We start from the raw sequence: 19,269 nt of genomic DNA, 5'->3' as shown, positions 1-19,269 counted from the left end.
TTATTAAATATACTTGTATAAAACCTATAGGGTATATTACTATTTAAATTAAAAAAAACAAAAATACCTTAATAAATATATAATTATAATTTTATTAATAAATTTTATTAATTTTCCCTAAAGCTTCTTAATAGAGAGTAAGATTATAATATATTTATATTAAAATATAAGATTAAAAAATAGAGTTAATCGCACAAAAATTAAAGCGTGCTAAGGTGTAAGTGCCCCGAGCAGAATGGATGAGCGCCCCGAGCAATTGACAGCTAATGCGGGTTGGAATATTTGCCGCTTTTGTCATGTTTGTACTCACGTGGAGGGCGAACAGCAAAAGAGCTGCCGGGCCCAGAGACGACAGGCTTGCTTTGCCAGAAGACGCGAAACCCAACCTTGGCGATTGGCACCCAAGGTTCCAATTTACTCTGTAGATATGAAGGTTACGGCTCGTTCGCAATTAATTCCATCTCCAGATCAGCCATGAGTGCCGGCTCGGAAAACAATCCCGCAAGTTCCGACTCAACATCGGAGCTCTTGAGCATTAGAAAACGGGGCGAAGAGGGGAAACTCTGGCTCCGAGCCGTCTTTAGCCTAACAAGAACGGGAGCTCACAACCCTGGCCCTAAATCACACTCGGCTACCAAGACCGGCTGATGTGCTGGTGGAGAAGAAGAGAGCAATTGACCTGACAAGTAGGTCGTAGAGCCAGTAATAGAAATACGACAAGAATCCCGGAAAACTCGCATTGTAATTCCTTCATTCTGGCATATCGATGGTCTTTTACTGGCCATTTACCCTTGATTCTCGTCGCGTGAATTCCCCACCGTCAGCCCATCATGTACACGGCATCGTTTGCTTTCTTCGATGCCCTTTGCGGGGCCGGGGTAACGCACTGCTTCGTCAACTTGGGTTCAGATCACCCGAGTATCATCGAAGCAATGCTCAAGGGTCAAAGGGAGAAGGGCGATTGCTTTCCGCGTATCGTCACTTGCCCGAGCGAGGTATACCCTGTTTTCTCTGGATGACGGGGCTTGAGAAACTGACACGAATTTCTAGATGGTGGCAATGTCAATGGCGGATGGATTTGCACGGGTTACAGGAAAGCCACAATGCGTAATCGTGCATGTGGATGTTGGCACGCAGGCTCTGGGCGTGGCCGTTCATAATGCATCTGTAGGTCGCGCTCCAGTCCTCGTTTTTGCGGGCATGTCGCCTTGCACCTTAGAGGGCGAGCTGCGTGGTTCTCGGACAGAATTCATTCATTGGCTTCAAGATATTCCTGATCAGAAGGCTATCCTTGGACAGTATTGCCGATACGCGGCAGAGATCAAGACGGGGGCGAACATCAAGCAAATGGTCAACCGTGCTCTTCAGTTTGCTACAAGTGGCCCCCAAGGCCCGGTATACCTTTGCGCAACACGAGAAGTCCTGGAAGCCGACCTCGAGCCGTACGAAATCCAGCAGGATCAGTGGGATCCCGTGGAGTTGGGCGGCCTGTCTCAGAGGAGCGCAGACAGGATAGCCGAGGCCCTGGCCCGGGCCGAAAGACCGCTCGTTATGACAGGATATTCCGGCCGCAACCTGCAAATACCGGCCGTCTTGGTTCAGTTGGCAGACGTTGTCAAGGCTCTCCGGATATTAGATGCATCTGGCAGCGACATGTGTTTTCCTGCCAACCATCCGGCGTGGCTCGGCATGAGAATAGGGGCGCACGGAGCCATTGAAGAAGCAGATGTGATCGTGGTCTTGGATTGTGACGTGCCCTGGATCCCGACGAGATGTCGCCCGAAAAAAGACGCAACGATATTCCACATTGATGTTGACCCCCTCAAGCAACAAATGCCGCTCTTCTACATCCCGTCTCAGGCACGGTATCGAGCGGATGCCCTAATCGCACTGGAACAGATCCTTCGGGAGCTTACGGGAGGCCAGGCAGCTAGAGTACTCGCTGAAAGGGACACTGCGGCGACTGAAGAATTACGGAATGCTTCACACTCCAAGTTTCTGTCGAAAATAGCTCATGCAGCCAGGCCCTTTGCCAGCGGTAGTTTCGGCACAGGTTACTTGAGCAGTGTTCTCCGTCGGGTTTGTCCAGATGAGACAATATGGGCCGTAGAAGCCGTGACAAACACGACCTTTATTCATGACAACATCCAGCCCGCGGTGCCAGGATCATGGATCAATTGCGGTGGTGGTGGGCTGGGCTGGTCCGGGGGCGGTGCATTGGGGATCAAATTAGCAACTGACTCTCAAGCTGGCGGAACCGGAAAGGGTAAATTTGTGTGTCAAATAGTTGGGGACGGCACATATCTCTTCTCAATGCCGGGAAGTGTATACTGGATATCTAAGCGATATAGTATTCCAGTATTGACTATCGTTCTGAACAATGATGGTAAGCTTCAGCCTGTTTGTCAAGACTCAAGAGTGAACAAGCCCCCAGGCTAATAGCAGAAACGTAGGCTGGAATGCGCCACGAAAATCCTACGTGTTGGTTCACCCCGACGGAGAGACGGCAACGGCGACAAACGAGGACATCAACATTTCCTTTTCCCCTTCACCAGATTACGCAGGCATTGCGGCTGCCGCGGGAAGTGGCAACATCCACCCGTTCAGGGCGAGCAAGGCGGATGATCTTGAGTCAATACTTGAGCAAGCTGTTGCAAAAGTGTTGGATGGACAGACTGCTGTGGTAGACTGTAAGGTGGTGCTAGACTGCTAATATCGTTTTGGTCATGGAAAGGGGGTTTTGAGGGCGCATCGGACGGAAGGGTCGGGCTATCCTTCTTATAACCCGTCAATACACTCTAGTCAGCCACAGCTGAACTGTGAGGGTACCTGTCGACTAACTACCTAGGTACCTCTCGCACATGATACATCCTTGGTACAATTGACCAAACTGGTCTTGGAGTTTGGCCAAAGTCGTTTCAAGTATGTGCTTTCACCCATCCTCGTGCTTCGCAAGCATTGGTCCAAGTGAAGATTGACCACGTCCTCTTCCTTTAGTTAATGGGGAGCGTTGCTACAAGATAGAACATGTATGCCGTTGTCTCAAGTAGACAGAGAGGGATTGCCACCAAAGGCTGCAGCGCCGCTTCCACTGTGGGGTTTTGATGCAGTCATTTTCAAGGGAGCAGCCGAGGGCAAATACCACTAGACTTGACATTGAATGCATTCAACTGGTACTTGACCTTCTGGCGGGCCAGGAAGTGCCAGACATTGCTCTATGTCGCATCGCATCGGAGACTTGCGCCCTCACCGCACATGGGCGTCAAGGCGGGCCGACAACAAGAGGGTTGCTGCGTTTCTTGGACTCTGGAAATCGTTAGACTGTGTTTGTCTGGTGGCCAAGTTTTGTCAACTAACTGGTCAGACTGCCCCATGTACTTTGGGTGTGGAATAAAGAGATTATTAATGGTATGCCTCGGTCGGTGGGGAGCTGCATCCTTAACTAACTGGCAGACAAGATGATGCGGTCTGCACTTGTCAAATCGGCCGAGAAAAGCAGACTGTGTCCATTAGTCAACCGTTGACATGTTGACTCGCCCAAGATGCATCATGAGACGAGCATGCTGTAGCTCCCGCCAATACCATCACCATAGCCGAGACAGCCGAGGCGCTTGGTAGCCATGATTGATGAAGTTTTCCCGAACTTCTTCGCATCCGTTTGGCAAGCTATCCAAAACCGATAGGACCCGTAGACGCCGTGAGCGGCGTCGCCTGGGCGGGTTTTTCGACCGGGAGCGTTGAATATTGAATACACCGTGGCGACTTGGACGAAGCGGCGACGTGGCAAGTCATTGCCAAAATCAGCGACGGGCAGATGAGATGCGCGGCATCAACGTCAACTACGCCGAATGAAGCAAGTTCAACGCTGGTACCTTGCCAATAGCACACACTCATATGCCGTGCGATACTGCAACTGATGCCATTGTCAAAATGTCGAGCGGGACCATGCTGTCAAGAAAGAAGGTCGCTGTTTTCGGCCTGCCGCAGGAGTGGTGGAAATAGATGGCCTGTGTAGAGGGATGACATGCAATCATCTCGAGTTGATGGGTTGCAACATCACTGGTGCAGGCACTGGTGGTCTATCTACCTGCAGCGGCTGTTCTGGTTGTTCTAGGCTCAAGCAGATACGCATCGACTTTTAAACTCCTGCTGCAATAAGACGTCTCCCGCCCCTTGGCGACGCGCACGAGACCATGCACCAACACCAACACCAACGTTAGATGCCGACACTAGTCATATTTCGGCAGGTTGCAACTGCTCAAAGGCATTGCTTCACAATGAACAACTTCATTATCAGCGACTGTGTTCTAATTGGGTTGCAGGGTCATACATGGACGATAATGTCTTTTGCTACTACGTTGCCTTGCGTGAACAGGGACACATGATGAGCCATGTTTTCGCCGCATGACTGAAAGAACGCATGATTAGTTGTCATGAATTCTGTCATCCGAAATATAGTCCAAATTTAGCGTGACTTACTGGTGTCTCACCACCAGCAAAACGCCGATCATCGCCGGTCGTGCTCGACAGCTAGTTTCCGCCTAATCGGGCCCGATGTGACTACTGCGTTTTTGTGGTTGCAAGTCAAAGTGCCAATTTTCCCCCGCACGTCTGTGAACTTCCCTTACCTGCTTGTTTAAGGCACAGTCAGTCGGGCTTTGGGCTCCTAGTCCATGCACAGTTCTGATGACCTCCCGCATCACTTGACAAGGGCGACGTGGAGACGCCTCTTCACATCTGTTGATGCAGGAATGATGGAACCCGAGACATTTGCAGGACGTCATGGCAGCAAAAAGGGATAAAACCTTGCGCGGTCCCTGGAACTCGACCAGGGAATTTCATTGTCCTGCCCACGGTAAATGTCGGCCGAGAAAGGGAGGCCGCGTTTGTCCTTTTCTAATGTCATTTTGACATTTCAATACATATAACCCGTGTTATAGATCGTTGCTATACAAGCGGGACCTTTGATCTATCGCAAACATGTTGTTGAAGTCATGTTGATCGCGGCTCTAGCCGCCGTGTCTCTTGCATCCCCCATTCATCAAGTCGTTCGAGCGGTTGATGAACTCCCTCGACTCGTCGTCTACTTTCAAACCACACATGACTCTAGTGGAAGGCCCATCTCAATGCTACCATTGATCAACGAAAAAGGCATTGCGCTTACACACCTCATTGTTTGCTCATTACACGTAAACGAAAATGGTCAGATCCATTTGAACGACTATCCTCCTAGCAACCCCATGTTCTACACGCTGTGGAATGAAACTGCAGTTATGAAGAATGCTGGCGTCAAGATTATGGGAATGGTTGGCGGCGCGGCCCCCGGTTCATTCGGCTCAGGCACCTTGGACGGCGACAAGGCCACGTTCAACAAGTATTACGGCCAGCTGCGTGATGTAATCAGAAAGTTCAAGCTGCAAGGCTTGGATATTGACGTTGAACAGCCCATGAGCCAGGCTGGCATTGAGCGCTTGGTTGACAAACTTCAGTCCGACTTTGGGCCCAACTTTATTATTACATTGGCACCGGTGGCCTCTGCTCTTTCAGGCGGGGGAAACCTCAGTGGCTTCGACTACAAGCTTCTTGACTCACGCAAAGGTTCCAATATCAATTTTTACAATGGTCAGTTCTACAGCGGCTTTGGCACTATGTCACGCACGACCGACTACAACGGGATCGTATCAAGCGGTTTCAGCGCCTCTCGGGTTGTTGCTGGACAGCTTACCTCCCCTGAAGGTGGTTATGGATACATCCCGTATGAACAGCTCAATGCGACTGTCATATCGTTGAGGAGTACATACGGTCAGATTGGAGGCGTAATGGGCTGGGAGTATTTCAACAGTGCCCCTGGCGGTACTGACGAGCCTTGGAAATGGGCGCAGATCATGACTCAAATCCTGCGACCAAATTCTGTTCCCAAGCTCACCATCTCCACGGAAATTGCACAGAAACTGGCGACGGCATTTAATGACAGTGTCAAATCGAACATTGCGTGGTCAACAAAGACTGACGGCGCACCAGGCGTTGACTACCATGGAATGGTTAATGTATAAAGTCGCATATCTAGATATTTTAAACCGTTTATATACGAATATTATGACTACTATGAGTAGAGAGTAGCAAAATCACTTGTGATTCGACAAGTAGCTGGAGACGGATCTAATGGTTGCTGTTGGCATTTCATAGCTATTACATCAACTACTACAACAGCGAGTAGAAGTATGCGGATAAGGAAAAGTACGAGCCGTAAGTGGTCATTTCGATGCCTAGTTCTTTGGTATTCATTGTCATTTGTGTAATTCCCTTCCTTCCACAAATTTTCCCGTCAGGACTTCTTATTGCGCCCGTTTAGCAAAAAATGGCGTTATTCCTCCATATCGCATATGGGACAAAACTGTCACGTTATGGGAATTGATGTTAACTTACTCTTATTCATTACACCCGTTGTTATTACTATGTTTGCTTTTGCTCTACACACTAGAGACTCAGAGTATTCGCTACCTTCAATATGCCCTGCTTTTACCCTACGACTACCGTTACCACTTGCCACTCGAGTGGACAACAGCCCTTGCGTGTCTCAACTAACAGAGGCTGTTTTATCCGACAGTAGTATTCGAAGCCAAGTCGTGACGGTTCCCCTATTCGGAATACGTAGTATCGTTCCCAAACCCTTGTAGAATGACATCTCCTCTTTCAGCTATTTAGGTGCAGCAGCTGGTTTCACATTGTCTCCCTGAGGGGTGGACTAAGCTGCACACTCAAAAGGACTGCGGCTCTAGACCTGGGATATATTTTGCTGCAAGTAAATCAAGGCGCTGGTACAGTCCTTTTTGCTAGCAACTTTACGCACAACTCCTGTTCCTGGACTGATTCGAACGTCCCGAAGGCACTCTGCATACACCTTTCGACATACATCATTTCTTGTTTATGAATTCAGTTGGCGTGGTGGGGCCAGCGAAATATATCTTTGACATCTTTCTCGCAGCCGCCTCAAGTTTTTGGAACTTCTTTTTAATCATGAAATACTATCCGCTAAAAGCAAGGAACCCTGAGACATGATATCCTTATGAGTTGAACTGTCACAGTTTAATGAAAACTTTGGGACCTGCGTTCTATACTGGTGTTAAGTTGACACTTTTGACAGCTTTCTATTAGTTGAAAAGCTACATAAGTTAACCGGCGCACCCGATATAGCAAATCATCAAATAGGGAAATGGCTGGCATTGCTATGTACCATGGGGTGCCCAAATATCTATCGAGAAGTTACCCAAGTATCAGTTGCCTCGAAACAAGGTGTGCTGTGTCAATGAGGCCGGGCAATGAGCCCGGGCTGTCAGTACTCGTTGCATGTGGTATGTGGACGACGCGACAGAATTTGGTGCGTACTATTTGCACCCCCAACGGTCTTCTGTGGACCAATAGGAAGCTGCAAGAGCGCAGCACCCGTATTAATTTGATGTAGCACCCCTATTCATCGCCCTTTTCAAACTGAAAGGATTCCTGTCCCCGCTGGGCGTATAGGCGTAGGCCCTCGACAACATAGGAGTCCGGCTATGTTGTCCGGTAAGAGCTGTCAACTTAGGTGTGAAGAAGCCTTTCATCTAGGAATGATTAAAACAGACGAGGTCTTTTCCGTAGTTCAGGAGTCTCCGGTGCTTCCTAGGCGGCGGGTGTTGATTGCCCTGCTCCTCATTTGTTCAGACGTAAATACGTGACAGTTCACCAAGGATTTCGTCTACTGAAGTTTCAAACATAACCTATGAGAGATGGAGATGTAAAAAGACAGGCCGAGTCAAGTGACTCAGACGCCTAACGGTTGCAGAGTCAAGATTTGCATCTTCACCAGTTATAGGATAAATCGTGGACGGCATGCAAGCGGAGAAGCCATGTCTGAGATCAATCCACCATCAGACAATAGCAAATAGTTGATAGACGCCTCCCGCTTCGAGCCTATCCGAGAAGACTGTAGGATTTGTACGGTAAATCTGGAATGAATTTTAATATTTACCATGATTTTCGACCCGCAACTGTGAGTTGTTTAACGCCAGCCAGCTACGGGAAAAGTTTGGTTCGTCTATAAAATGCAATTGCACCCATTCAATGTTTACTCGACGTAGGCTGACATTACCATGGGCTTAAAAGACGTTTACAGAAAGTCTTAAATGTAGCCTCACTCATGCATATCAGCTCATCCAAGTCATGAGGAGGCTCTCAATTTGGTATCCTCTCCAACATGGAGAAGGGGTTATACTACCCCTACCTATTACTATTGATTAGTCCTCATAACCACAAGCTATAAGCTTCTAATATACACTATTACGCATCTCGATATCCATCTTCAGGTCTTCAAGTCCATGACCACCGCCATGGCAATTCTTGAAGTTTGCAAGCATACTTGGTATTACGAATCTCTTTGGCATAATCCCAACCCTCGGCGGGATGGTAATCATAGTAAAAATCTTCGTGCATATCACTTTGAGAAATGCCACATTGGATAGCTTTAGCTGACATGTATCTTGTAGGAGCCATTCGACGCAACGACGAAAGTATCTTCTGCTAGACTGGTCAATGGAAAATCAAGGGCTAGATGCAAGCTCTTCGCGTGATTTAGTTAGTCTTTATACAGCTCGCGAAGTTCCACAGCTAACGCAGTATAAATATAGGGAGTTTAACGTTGCCAAATTCCCTTCGTAAGTCCAGGGATTTTATCCCTAAGCCTGTAAGTAAACTACGATGACTTCACAAAAAAGGTGTCCAGGCGAGAGCTCTCTCACTTAGGATAGTCTGACCCCTACAATTTGTCAACTAACAGCCTACAATTCAAATTCATCAATCAGCCGGCTGATCTCTAACCAGCGCGCTGTATGGCCTGCGGATGCTGCTTGTTCAACGACTGATGCATCTGGTTTTTCTTCTCGAGAGTCTTTAGAGCACCGCTTATAGTTAGTTTATGACGTGCCTACTAATTCAAAGGGGCGCGCCTTTGTTGCAAGTTGATTAGTTAACCGACGGTTCGTCCCGTATGGGAGCTCGCGCTGTAACTTGAAGAGGCGTAATAATTGGCAGAAGCCTTGTCGTCCTTGAGAGCTGGTCAGACGGGATTTCCGGCAACTATGGCTTCTCTGAAAAGCGACTTCTGATCGATCTTTTATGCCTCAGCCGATAGTGAGTCGTTTCCAGAACTATAAGACGAAGAGTCGGATGCTTGGGCCGCGGGAAAAGTCACCAGGGATTGAAAAGCTTATATCCCCGTTCAAATAAGTTAGTGCTTGAATTTAAATTGTCTGACAATAATAGCGCTAGGGTATACCACGAGATTCAGCGTGAACACGAAGGCCCTTGAATAAAACCGCACATTCGTTACTGAAGATTCCTCGGCATATCGATGTAACGACTTTCAAGTCAGACACGATTCAGACAGACAAGATGAGAATAATCCGCCACCTCGATCTACGAATTCGTATTAAGAGGAGGCGAATGCTGTATTGTAAGTAATTACTCTAATATCAAGTGGTTTCAACTGAAAGCTAACGTTCAATAGAACTCAAATTCAAGAAAATAGATTTATCCATTATATTAGTTATGACTATTTCCAAGAAGCAATACCAGTAATACCCTCTTAAAAATAAGCCCCTTCAAGATGAGAATTTATACTAATACTGTATTTCGTACAACCAAGGCTACCCTAAAACGATTCTATTTGTGTTAACTTGAGAGGAGTTTTTATTTCTAGATCACGCAGTAGAGACCTCGCAGAGCTATACCTTTGAGTTCCTAGTCTTTATGCGCAAAAATACATATTATCTCTTTTAAATAGGGGCGCTCGATAATTTAATGCATGGATTTACCTTGAAAATGCATTCCTACTTTAATAATGGATATATTGTAACTAGAGATAAATGCCAAAGCCACTTGGCTACGTGTCAAAAAATATACGATTACTAATATAATTTAGTTCTACGTAATTCTTTGCGACATAGGTGTGCTTTTTAGCGCTGTAATGAATCACCAATCGGCTAGTGTGTCTAACGCATCGCGATGCGTGTACTTATGGTGTCTTGTGTGGTTAGTTACGGTTCCCTGGCCTAGGTACGGCCAAAATACAGTGTTACTAGATGCCCTCCATTTAGCCCCCCCCCCCCCCCCCCCCTTTTTTTTTTCTAAATAAGTTAATTAATAAGTGTGATTTTAGCTGAATTTACACAGTTCTTTGGAAATAATAATAACATTAAGTGTATGCGAACGCCTTAAACGTCCTTAAATTGCAAGGAGGACGGCATCACGCAGCAATGTCGCAAACTGTGGTAGCTTGTGATCAGCACTCCTTGCCGAGGCAAATATCAAGTCAACCTTGTCTAGCTGACGACTCCGGAGCCAATAGAACGCCTCTTGATTGGTAGGTATGTGAGTATGACGGCTTCCCAAAACAGGCAGGCGTAGCGAAATGGAGTTGACGGCATAGGATCATTGTAATGGACCTTGAGGTCCGGGCTCACCAATTTTTCAAGATGGCATCTTTGCCCGATATACAGTACTCGCCACTCATGATGATTGGTTTACAAGCAGGCATGTCGAGATCATCAACACCATGCTATGCGGGAGGCCCGGGAGTGGCCAATCGCTTCCCACCATGTCACCCCCATGTCAACGCAGGGTAGTGTCCATAACAGTCGGCCGGCTGTGGAGAGAGAGGTTGGGCTGCTTGTAGTAGATGCGGAGCATAGAGTTTGAGTCCCTGCGTTGGGTGGGCTTCAAGTTGCAGCGTGGCGCCCACAACGTGCTGTGGCAATTTTTGATCTTTCTCATCTTCTAGGAACTGGCTTTCAGCTAGCGGCAAAGTTGTCACGCGTCGAGTTAGTGCCCCATTCCAGGGTGGCTTTGTTTGCCGTTGGGTTCGGTGACTGGATAGCCACTGGGAAGGCAACGTCGCCAAGAGCCTTAATTTTAGGTACGGCTGGTCACACTGGATAAGCTATACGAGCATGCGTTGCGATCTGGTCATATGCCGAGTAGTAAACGACAAACTGCGTACCAGAGCCGGCAGTCAACTTTTGGTCATGTGCATTGTGCATCCTGAACCGTTGCTCCGGGGAAGAGAGACGAAAGACTCATATCATCTCTGTCGCATATCATGCTAGTTATGCTGCTATCTTTACTGTACGTTATTTGTAAGACACGATCTAATCGGGGCCGCGGCTTCTTAGCTTCACATCATGGATAGTCACGAGTTAGCTAACCGCGCGTTGGGCTGGCCGAGATCTCCTCGTCTTGACCGCATTACATCCGGCAGCCATGCTGTCACCTTGTTGATGTGGAGTCAACATGGGCTCGCGAGTGGTTGAAGAGGAAAGGAACTCCAACTACAAAAGTTGCGCCGTCTGTCCGTTCCCCGGGAAGCCTGGACAGATTTGCATTCGGTCATGGGCATATTTGGAGATGTTTCTTCCCCCGCATTACCCCGCATGATTTCAAAAAGCAAGGGTCTGGTAGGATTACCCCGTATTTCCTCGCGGAATATAGTTGACTGCAGCCCTCCATGCAAACTCGTAGTCGCCACCCCGGCTGCTTTTCGTGTCCTCGGGTTGGCCATGATAACCACGGTCTACTCCGTCCATTGCATCCACTTATGCTGCTTCTCCTCTTCAAGGCGAATTGTCACCCAGCCACGCGGCGGACCACAATTCCCTTGCTAATCCATGTTGGCGAATTGTGTGCTTCTCCGATTGCCCCGTTGCCCTGCCTCCAGCCAAAGCCGCTGAGCCTTCTGCAAAGCGGTCTTGAACTGATGCACAGCTGGCACAGAAACGGCAAGCGGATGAACTCAAACACAGATCGAACCGTGCTGAAAGTAAAACGCGGTCGAGAAAATTAAGGAGACGTATCATTTCTTGGGGCCAGTATAAGTGACCTTCTGGTTCAGATACGACAGGCCCCAGGTGCCAGCATGCGCTTCCCGAGGCTGCAGCAGCCAGTATTAGCCAATTTTCTCACCAGTATTCACGTCACGAGCAACTGCAGTCTAGCCCATCGGAGAACGACCCGCCTGTCTCTGTAAGTGACTGTGTGGCCTAATACTTGACCATTTGCTCCGTATCTTCACTGTTACGTCATGTATTTTTATTAAGTGGCTAGCCCACTTAGTTGCCAACGGGTAGTCGATTATCGATGTGGCTTACAACATGGCGATCAGTCAGAATGCCTGGAACTGAAAAGCTTTACTGTGTCGTATGAGTCTCACAAGGCTCTATCACAGAGCCCGTTGTTTGCATTGTCTATTACGCGCAACCCAACAATGTAGGCCCTTACACTCTACCAACAACAGCCCTCTCACCATCTTCATTGGCACTACTTTAAGACAGTTCCGAGCTCAAAACGTGGAAACTCTCTGTGGCTTATACTTCTTGGTCTACCGATTATTGCGGGTAAGACTCTCCACTATTGTCGCAAACTTACCCATTCGACGTGCTATATTACTGAGCTTGAGTGTGTAACTCCTCAAACTACTAAATCCTTCATTTCACTAGTGGTGCCTGTATCCAAATCCGGACTGGTACGACGACGTGCCTATACTAATGCCGCCAACTGAAGTGCAGAATACACATCTGCATCCTATTTGTATTGACTTCTTACCGTGGCCTGCTTTACGAGACTCTCTATGCCAGAACCAGAACAAGGACTCGCGTCATTCCGTGGATCTACACATGCGGTCCATTAAGCTGCACTGGCCGTCGGAGAAGCAGCTGCTTTGCAAGGATTCTGGTGGTGCAGTTGAGCTGCATCCAGACTGTAAAGCTAGGGTATGTGATGCTCATTCTTGGACATTAGTTCCTCCTTGGGTCGAAGCCTTTGAACATTTGGAGAGATGTATGTGATTAAATGTGTATTTGCCGTACTTACTGTTGGTCCTTCTGTATCCGTAAACGTCGAGGCCAACTAGCTTATGAAGGAAATCTGAACGCATTGAGGAACTTGCGGGACAATATTAAACTTTACAAGGTGAACATGAGTAGACAAATGGATCTTTACAGAAGTCAAAAAGGTGTCCAATATGTAGCTGGCCCTGACTTTGCGGCCATGCATAGTATTCTTTAGCCAATAAACAGCTTTCGGCGCAGCAATTACAGCGCAAATCCTGTTTTCCAATACGGTGTCCACGACTTTTTCGAAACTAGACCAAACAGAGCCCATTTCAAATTGCTGCACAGCCGTGTCAGAGGCTGAGTCGCATCACAACCCAGGCGAACATGGAGAAGGGACAAAGCAGAGTTACAGGCAAAATCCGCTAAACAGATCAAATCTTTCCCCTTGGCCTCCAAATATAGCTCTGAATCGATACTTGAGCAATACAAAATGTGAAACGCGGCATGGAAAGGTTACCAAGGTAATTGATACCAAGTAAAGAGATTACTTAACGAACTCAGTACAGTCCCATTCGGCGGACGGTAGCACTTACTGCGGTTTTACTCCATGGGCCGGTAACGTCAAGGAGTCCTTACTGTTCCAGGAAGCTGATTTATGTGACAAGATTACAATATTTCCCACAACATAAAGCCTACGAGCTCTTATCTATCGGCTCCATAATTCAGACACAGAACATTTCAGTATTTTTCTTAAAGACTAAGTAATGGCGTTCGGGGAATCAATCCTCGGGATGTAGCCTGTAGACTTTGGCGAAGAGTTGCATTTGAGTCCCCACGAAGCAAGCGGGCGCCGATGGGAGACGATACGGCAGGCCACTGGAACTTAAGAACAAAAACAATCCGTGATTTCTGTACAATTTCTACACTTCCTTTGCAAAATAAGCTGCAAGCATACAAAATAGTATGCACATCACTCAAAGAGAGCAAATTCCTGGTTTCGTATACACCCGGAGAATATAGTCTAACATTAGTATTCAGATATATACGACATGTACTCATTGCTTCTTCTAAATAAATGCCACTCCCTTCTGCAATGTCATGATGTCCTCATTATGTTCATGTATAAATATCACGTATCATTAAAAGAGCCGCTTATTTATGGTCGCTCTCAGAAATTGTGAACCCCGTACGCTTAATTCTGTCCCATTAATGACTGGAAAATCGCTTTAACAAAATCTGAAATTGTAGCCACAAGCTATTTGTCCGAGTTAGTGGGGTGGTTCTAGATGAATGGGAAGGAGGGGATTTGCTTACAGGTGTTGCATCGCCAATCAATTCGGTTGTTTGGGATACAAACGTCTCGGTCAGAAGTTGTTCTGCGTTTCCAAGCAAGCCCAAGATACCCTTGATGCTCTTGGGGGTGATGAGTGGAGTGACAGTGTCCACAATGCCTTCGATGTCGATCTTCTTGACTGCGTCTAGGATGGGCTTCACAGCGTCGACCAGCCCGGCCAGGTCAATCTTGCTGAGCGAGTTGAGAAGAGGTTTGACTTGCTTCAAGAGTCCTGAGATGTCAGCGCCTTCCAAGTCTGCGATGAGTGGTGCCGCTCCATGAATAAGTGTCTGCGTTTCGTTGACGAATTGGCCGGTCAAGAGTGCTTCGGCGTTGGCCAAGAGGCCAATGAGGCCTTGTACAGTCTTGGGTGTGAGGAACGGAGCAAGAGTGTCGAAGATGCCCTTCAGGTCAACCTCGCCCAGAGCATTGAGGATGGGTGTGACCTGCTTGATAAGCTTGCCAAGATCAATCTCGCCAAGAGCGTCCAGTAACGGTTTCAACTTGGTAATGAGGCCAGGCAGGTCGATCGTGCCAAGGGCACCCACAAGAGGGACAGCTCCATCAATAAGCGTATGGGTTTGGTTAACGAATTTTCCGGTCAGCAGATCCTCGGCGTTGCTAACCAAGCCAACAATACCCTGAATACTCTCCTTGGTCAATAATGGGCTGAGAGCTTCCAAGATGCCTTCCAAGTCTATCTTCCCAAGCGTATTGAGTAGAGGTCCTAGCTGGTTGATCAAGTCTTGCAGATTCAGCTTGCCCAAGGAAGAAATCAGTGGCGCCGCACCCTTGATCAGAGTCTGTGTTTCGTCCACGAACTCGCCTGTAAGTAATTTTTCAGCATTGCCTAGTAGCCCGACTATTCCCTTGATACTGTCTTCAGTTAAGAGTGGTTTCAGAGCATTCAATAAGCCGGCAAGGTCGATCTGCCCAAGAGTTGCTAGAAGAGGCTCAAGCTGCTTAATCAAGTCTTGAAGGTTTAGTTTACCCAAGGAGGAAACTAATGGCGTCGCACTCTTGATTAGGGTCTGTGTCTCATCCACAAACTCGCCTGTAAGCAGCTTTTCGGCATTACCTAGCAGCCCGGCGATTCCGTTGATGCTGTCTTTCGTTAAGAGCGGCTTAAGTGAATCCAGCAAGCCGGCAAGGTCGATCTGGCTAAGCGTGGCAAGGAGGGGTTCAAGCTGGTTGATCAAATCTTGCAGGTTCAACTTGCCCAAAGAGGCGATTAAGGGAGCGGCACCCTTGATTAGACTTTGGGTCTCATCCACAAACTCGCCTGTAAGCAGCTTCTCGGCATTACCCAGCAGCCCGACGATTCCGTTGATGCTATTTTCAGTCAACAGTGGCTTGAGGGCCTTCATCAAGCCCGCAAGGTCGATTTGGCCGAGCGCACTAAGCAGAGGCTCAAGCTGCTTAATCAAGTCTTGTAGGTTGAGCTTGCTCAGCTCTGCGATTAATGGTGTTGCGCCTTTAATAAGAGTTTGCGTGTCATCCACAAACTCCCCTGTGAGGAGCTTCTCGGCATTACCCAGCAATCCAACAATGCCCTGAACACTCTGCTTAGTCAATAACGGCTTGAGAGCTTCGAACAGTCCGGGGAGGTCGATCTGGCCCAAAGCGTTCAAAATCGGTGCTAGTTGCTTAAGCAGGTCCTGCAAATCCAACTCGCCCAATGCGTCGATCAACGGGCCAGCTTTCGAGATCAGGTTTTGAGTCTCTTCCACAAACTTCCTATTTAGAAGTAATTCTGCATTTCCAAGCAAGCCAACGATTCCTTTGATACTGTCTGGAGTGAGCAACGGCTCGAGCGCTTTGAGGAGACCAGCTAGGTCAAGCTTGGTCAATTCGTTAAGAAGAGGCTCAATTTGATCGATTAACTTCTGAAGGTCAAGCTTTCCAAGGCTTCCAATAAGAGGGCCAGCAGAAGAAATGAGGTTCTTCGTCTCGTCCACGAACTCGCCTGTAAGTAGCTTTTCAGCGTTACCCAGTAACCCGACAATGCCCTTGACACTGTCTGGAGTAAGTAGTGGCTCTAGCGATTTGAGCAGGCCAGCTAGGTCAAGCTTAGTCAATTCATTTAGAAGAGGTTCGATTTGATCGATTATCTTTTGTAGGTCAAGCTTTCCAAGGCTTCCAATAAGAGGGCCAGCAGAAGAAATGAGGTTCTTCGTCTCGTCCACGAACTCGCCTGTAAGTAGCTTTTCAGCATTACCTAGTAACCCGACAATGCCCTTGACGCTGTCTGGGCTAAGTAATGGCTCCAGCGATTTGAGAAGGCCGGCTAAGTCAAGTTTAGTTAATTCGTTGAGAAGAGGCTCGATTTGATCAATCAGCTTCTGTAGATCTAAATTGCCAAGGCTTCCGATAAGGGGACCAGCAGAAGAAATTAGGCTCTGGGTTTCATTGACGAATTTGCCCGTCAATAACAGCTCAGCATTGCCTAGCAGTCCAACAATGCCCTTGATACTATCTGGAGTAAGCAACGGCTCCAATGATTTGAGAAGGCCTGCTAGGTCAAGCTTAGTTAGCTCGTTGAGAAGAGGCTCAATTTGATCGATCAATTTCTGAAGATCGAGCTTGCCGAGACTGCCAATAAGAGGGCCAGCGCTAGAGATTAAGCTCTGGGTTTCGTTGACGAATTTAGACGTCAAGAGATCTTCTGCGTTGCTCAATAGTCCAACGACACCCTTGATACTATCCGGAGTAAGCAGGGGCTCCAGGGACTTCAGCAGACCGGCAAGATCAAGCTTAGTTAGCTCGCCAAGGAGCGGTTCTATCTGGTCGATTAATTTTTGAAGATCAAGCTTGCCGAGACTGCCAACGAGAGGTCCGGCGCCATAAACAAGGCTTTGCGTTTCATTAACAAACTTGGATGACAGAAGAGTTTCGGCGTTACCGAGAAGGCCAACAATGCCCTTGATGCTATCCGGCGTAAGCAGCGGCTCCAAGGACTTGAGCAGACCAGCAAGATCAAGCTTAGTCAGCTCACTGAGGAGTGGTTCAATCTGGTCGATTAATTTCTGGAGATCGAGCTTGCCGAGGCTACCAACGAGGGGTCCGGCGCTGTAGACGAGGCTTTGTGTTTCATTAACGAATTTCGATGACAGAAGGTTTTCAGCGTTTTCGAGAAGACCAACGATGCCTTTCACGCTATCACTTGATAATAGAGGTTTGAGGGAGTCAAAGAGGCCAACCAGGTCTAGTTTAGCGACCTCCTTCAATATAGGACTGATTTGGTCCACCAAGCTCTTGATATCCACGTCCTTTAGACTGCCAAGAAGTGGACCAGCACCAGCAACTAGCGACTGAGTATCGTTCACAAAGTTCTTCGTAAGTAGTAGTTCTGCGTTATCGAGAAGACCGACAATACCCTTGACGCTATCGCTCGAGAGAAGCGGCTTGAGTGCGTCAAAGAGACCAACCAAGTCTAGCTTGGCGACCTCCTTCAGGATTGGGCTGATTTGATCCACCAAGCTCTTGATGTCAACATCCTTTAGACTTCCAAGCAATGGACCAGCGCCAGCAATCAGCGACTGGGTGTCGCTCACAAAGTCCTTTGTCAACAACAGTTCTGCATTGTCAAGAAGACCAGCAATTCCCTTGACGCTGTCGCTCGAGAGGAGTGGCTTGAGTGCGTCGAATAGGCCGACGAGATCAAGCTTGGCCACTTCTTTGAGGATGGGGCTAAGTTGGTCGACCAGGCTCTTGATATCGACATCCTTTAGACTGCCGAGCAAGGGCCCGGCACCGGCAACAAGCGATTGCGTGTTATTCACAAAGTCCTTTGTTAATAGATCCTCTGCGTTGCCAAGCAAGCCAACAATTCCCTTTATGCTGTCGTCGCTTAGCAGTGGCTGTAATGACTTTAGGAGACCGGCAAGGTCAAGGCCTCCGAGCTCCTTGAGAATTGGGCCGAGCTGATCAATGAGACTCTTCAAGTCGGCCTTGGACAAAGACTCAATAAGTGGGCTGGCTCCATCCAGCACTGTCTTGATCTCTGACACAGTCTCATTGCTCAACAGGGAGACGGCGCCATTCACAATAGCGGGCAAGTTATCCAGCAAGGGAGCAACCGCTTTCAAGATTTCTGTGGGATTGATGGCGCTCAGATATGGGATAAAGTTGTGGGCAAACTTGAGGATGTCATTGAGGTCCGAGGTCGTCTGGTTGTTCAGAAGTGTTCCAGCACTATCCACCAGCGAGACGACCTTCTTGATCGAATCAGACGTCAATAGCGGAGACAGTTGTTCAAGAACACCCTTGAGATCAATACCCTTCAGGGCATCTAGCAAGGGAGACACCTCGCCAACAAGAGACTGTGTCTGGTTGACAAAGGATGGTGTGAGTAGAGAAGCGCCGTTGGTCAACAAGGTACCGATGTTTCCGATGTTCTTCTCGGTCAAAAGTCCCAGAATCGATTTGACAAGACTGCCGAGATCAATATCGCCAATTTGTCCAACCAGCTTTTCAAGGTCTAGCTTGCCGAGCAATTGCACAAGAGGTATGGTACTGTTGAGAAGCTGTCCGACCTGGCTAGGAACTGGTGGCTTAAGCGTCGCTGCTAGATAAATCATGGCATCATGAAGTGCTGAGAGGAATTCCGGGGTGAGCAGAGACTCGATCGATTTGAGTAAGTCGGCAATGTTCTTGACGGCCGGGACGATGTCGAGTAGACCGCTGAGACCGCTGAGGTCTCCTAGTCCTCCCAATAAGCCAGCAGCTTGTGCGCCGCTAGAGCTGGAGCCAGAACTGGATCCTGAACCCGTCGAGTTTGCTCTGGGAAACAATGCAGCTCGTTGTTGCAAGGCGTGGTTCTTCTTGAGCAGGCCATTGAGTTCTGTGAGGGCCTCTGTGAGATCTGATCGAGGCACTAATGCAAGGTTGTGTTTTGCCAAAATCTCATCGAGATTTAGTTCTTGCGGCGACAACGTTCCAGAAACGCCTTCGGCGACGACACCGAGGGGGACAAGAGCCGCCACAAAGAGCGATGAGAACCTCATCGTGATGGCTCTCTTTTACCTTGAGTTGGGTTCTGTAGACGTTGAAAGGGAACAGTGAGCCCAACTTGAT

General features: G+C 48.1%; 3 protein-coding genes across 4 annotated transcripts; 2 read left to right on the top strand and 1 right to left on the bottom strand.

Annotated features, from left to right (window-relative positions):
* The first annotated feature begins 769 nt into the window (after positions 1–769).
* J3458_021381 (uncharacterized protein) lies at positions 770–3,396 on the top strand. Of its 2 annotated transcripts, XM_066122579.1 has the most exons (3): positions 770–995; positions 1,051–2,386; positions 2,454–3,396. In XM_066122579.1, the coding sequence occupies exons 1-3, from the start codon at positions 831–833 to the stop codon at positions 2,711–2,713; spliced, it is 1,761 nt and encodes a 586-aa protein (XP_065972337.1). In that variant the 5' UTR covers positions 770–830; the 3' UTR covers positions 2,714–3,396. The 2 variants fall into 2 exon arrangements, with proteins under 2 accessions (XP_065972337.1, XP_065972338.1); XM_066122580.1 differs by having other exon boundaries at positions 781–2,386.
* Positions 3,397–4,874: 1,478 nt separating this feature from the next.
* Positions 4,875–6,053, top strand: J3458_021380 (uncharacterized protein; the record flags this gene model as incomplete). The annotated part of the gene is made up of 1 exon (XM_007816845.2): positions 4,875–6,053. Exon 1 carries the CDS (start codon positions 4,995–4,997, stop codon positions 6,051–6,053), a length of 1,059 nt encoding a protein of 352 aa, XP_007815036.2. The 5' UTR covers positions 4,875–4,994.
* Positions 6,054–13,938: 7,885 nt separating this feature from the next.
* J3458_021379 (uncharacterized protein) lies at positions 13,939–19,199 on the bottom strand (the record flags this gene model as incomplete). Its single annotated transcript, XM_007816846.2, has 2 exons — positions 13,939–14,115; positions 14,175–19,199. The coding sequence occupies 2 exons, from the start codon at positions 19,197–19,199 to the stop codon at positions 14,053–14,055; spliced, it is 5,088 nt and encodes a 1,695-aa protein (XP_007815037.2). The 3' UTR covers positions 13,939–14,052.
* Positions 19,200–19,269: the final 70 nt, after the last annotated feature.

The sequence above is a fragment of the Metarhizium acridum genome, assembly GCF_019434415.1.
Source record: "Metarhizium acridum strain ARSEF 324 chromosome Unknown scaffold_579, whole genome shotgun sequence".
NCBI lineage: Eukaryota > Fungi > Ascomycota > Sordariomycetes > Hypocreales > Clavicipitaceae > Metarhizium > Metarhizium acridum.
Note: the sequence above shows the minus strand (reverse complement) of the source record. Positions and strands in the feature narration are given on the sequence as shown.

Bases quoted from the DNA above. Each gene is read 5' to 3' on its own strand.
- J3458_021381 (XM_066122579.1), top strand. From the start codon at position 831: ATGTACACGGCATCGTTTGCTTTCTTCGATGCCCTTTGCGGGGCCGGG. The intron at 996-1,050 runs GTATACCCTGTT...ACGAATTTCTAG, and splicing joins TCGTCACTTGCCCGAGCGAG to ATGGTGGCAATGTCAATGGC. The intron at 2,387-2,453 runs GTAAGCTTCAGC...GCAGAAACGTAG, and splicing joins TATCGTTCTGAACAATGATG to GCTGGAATGCGCCACGAAAA.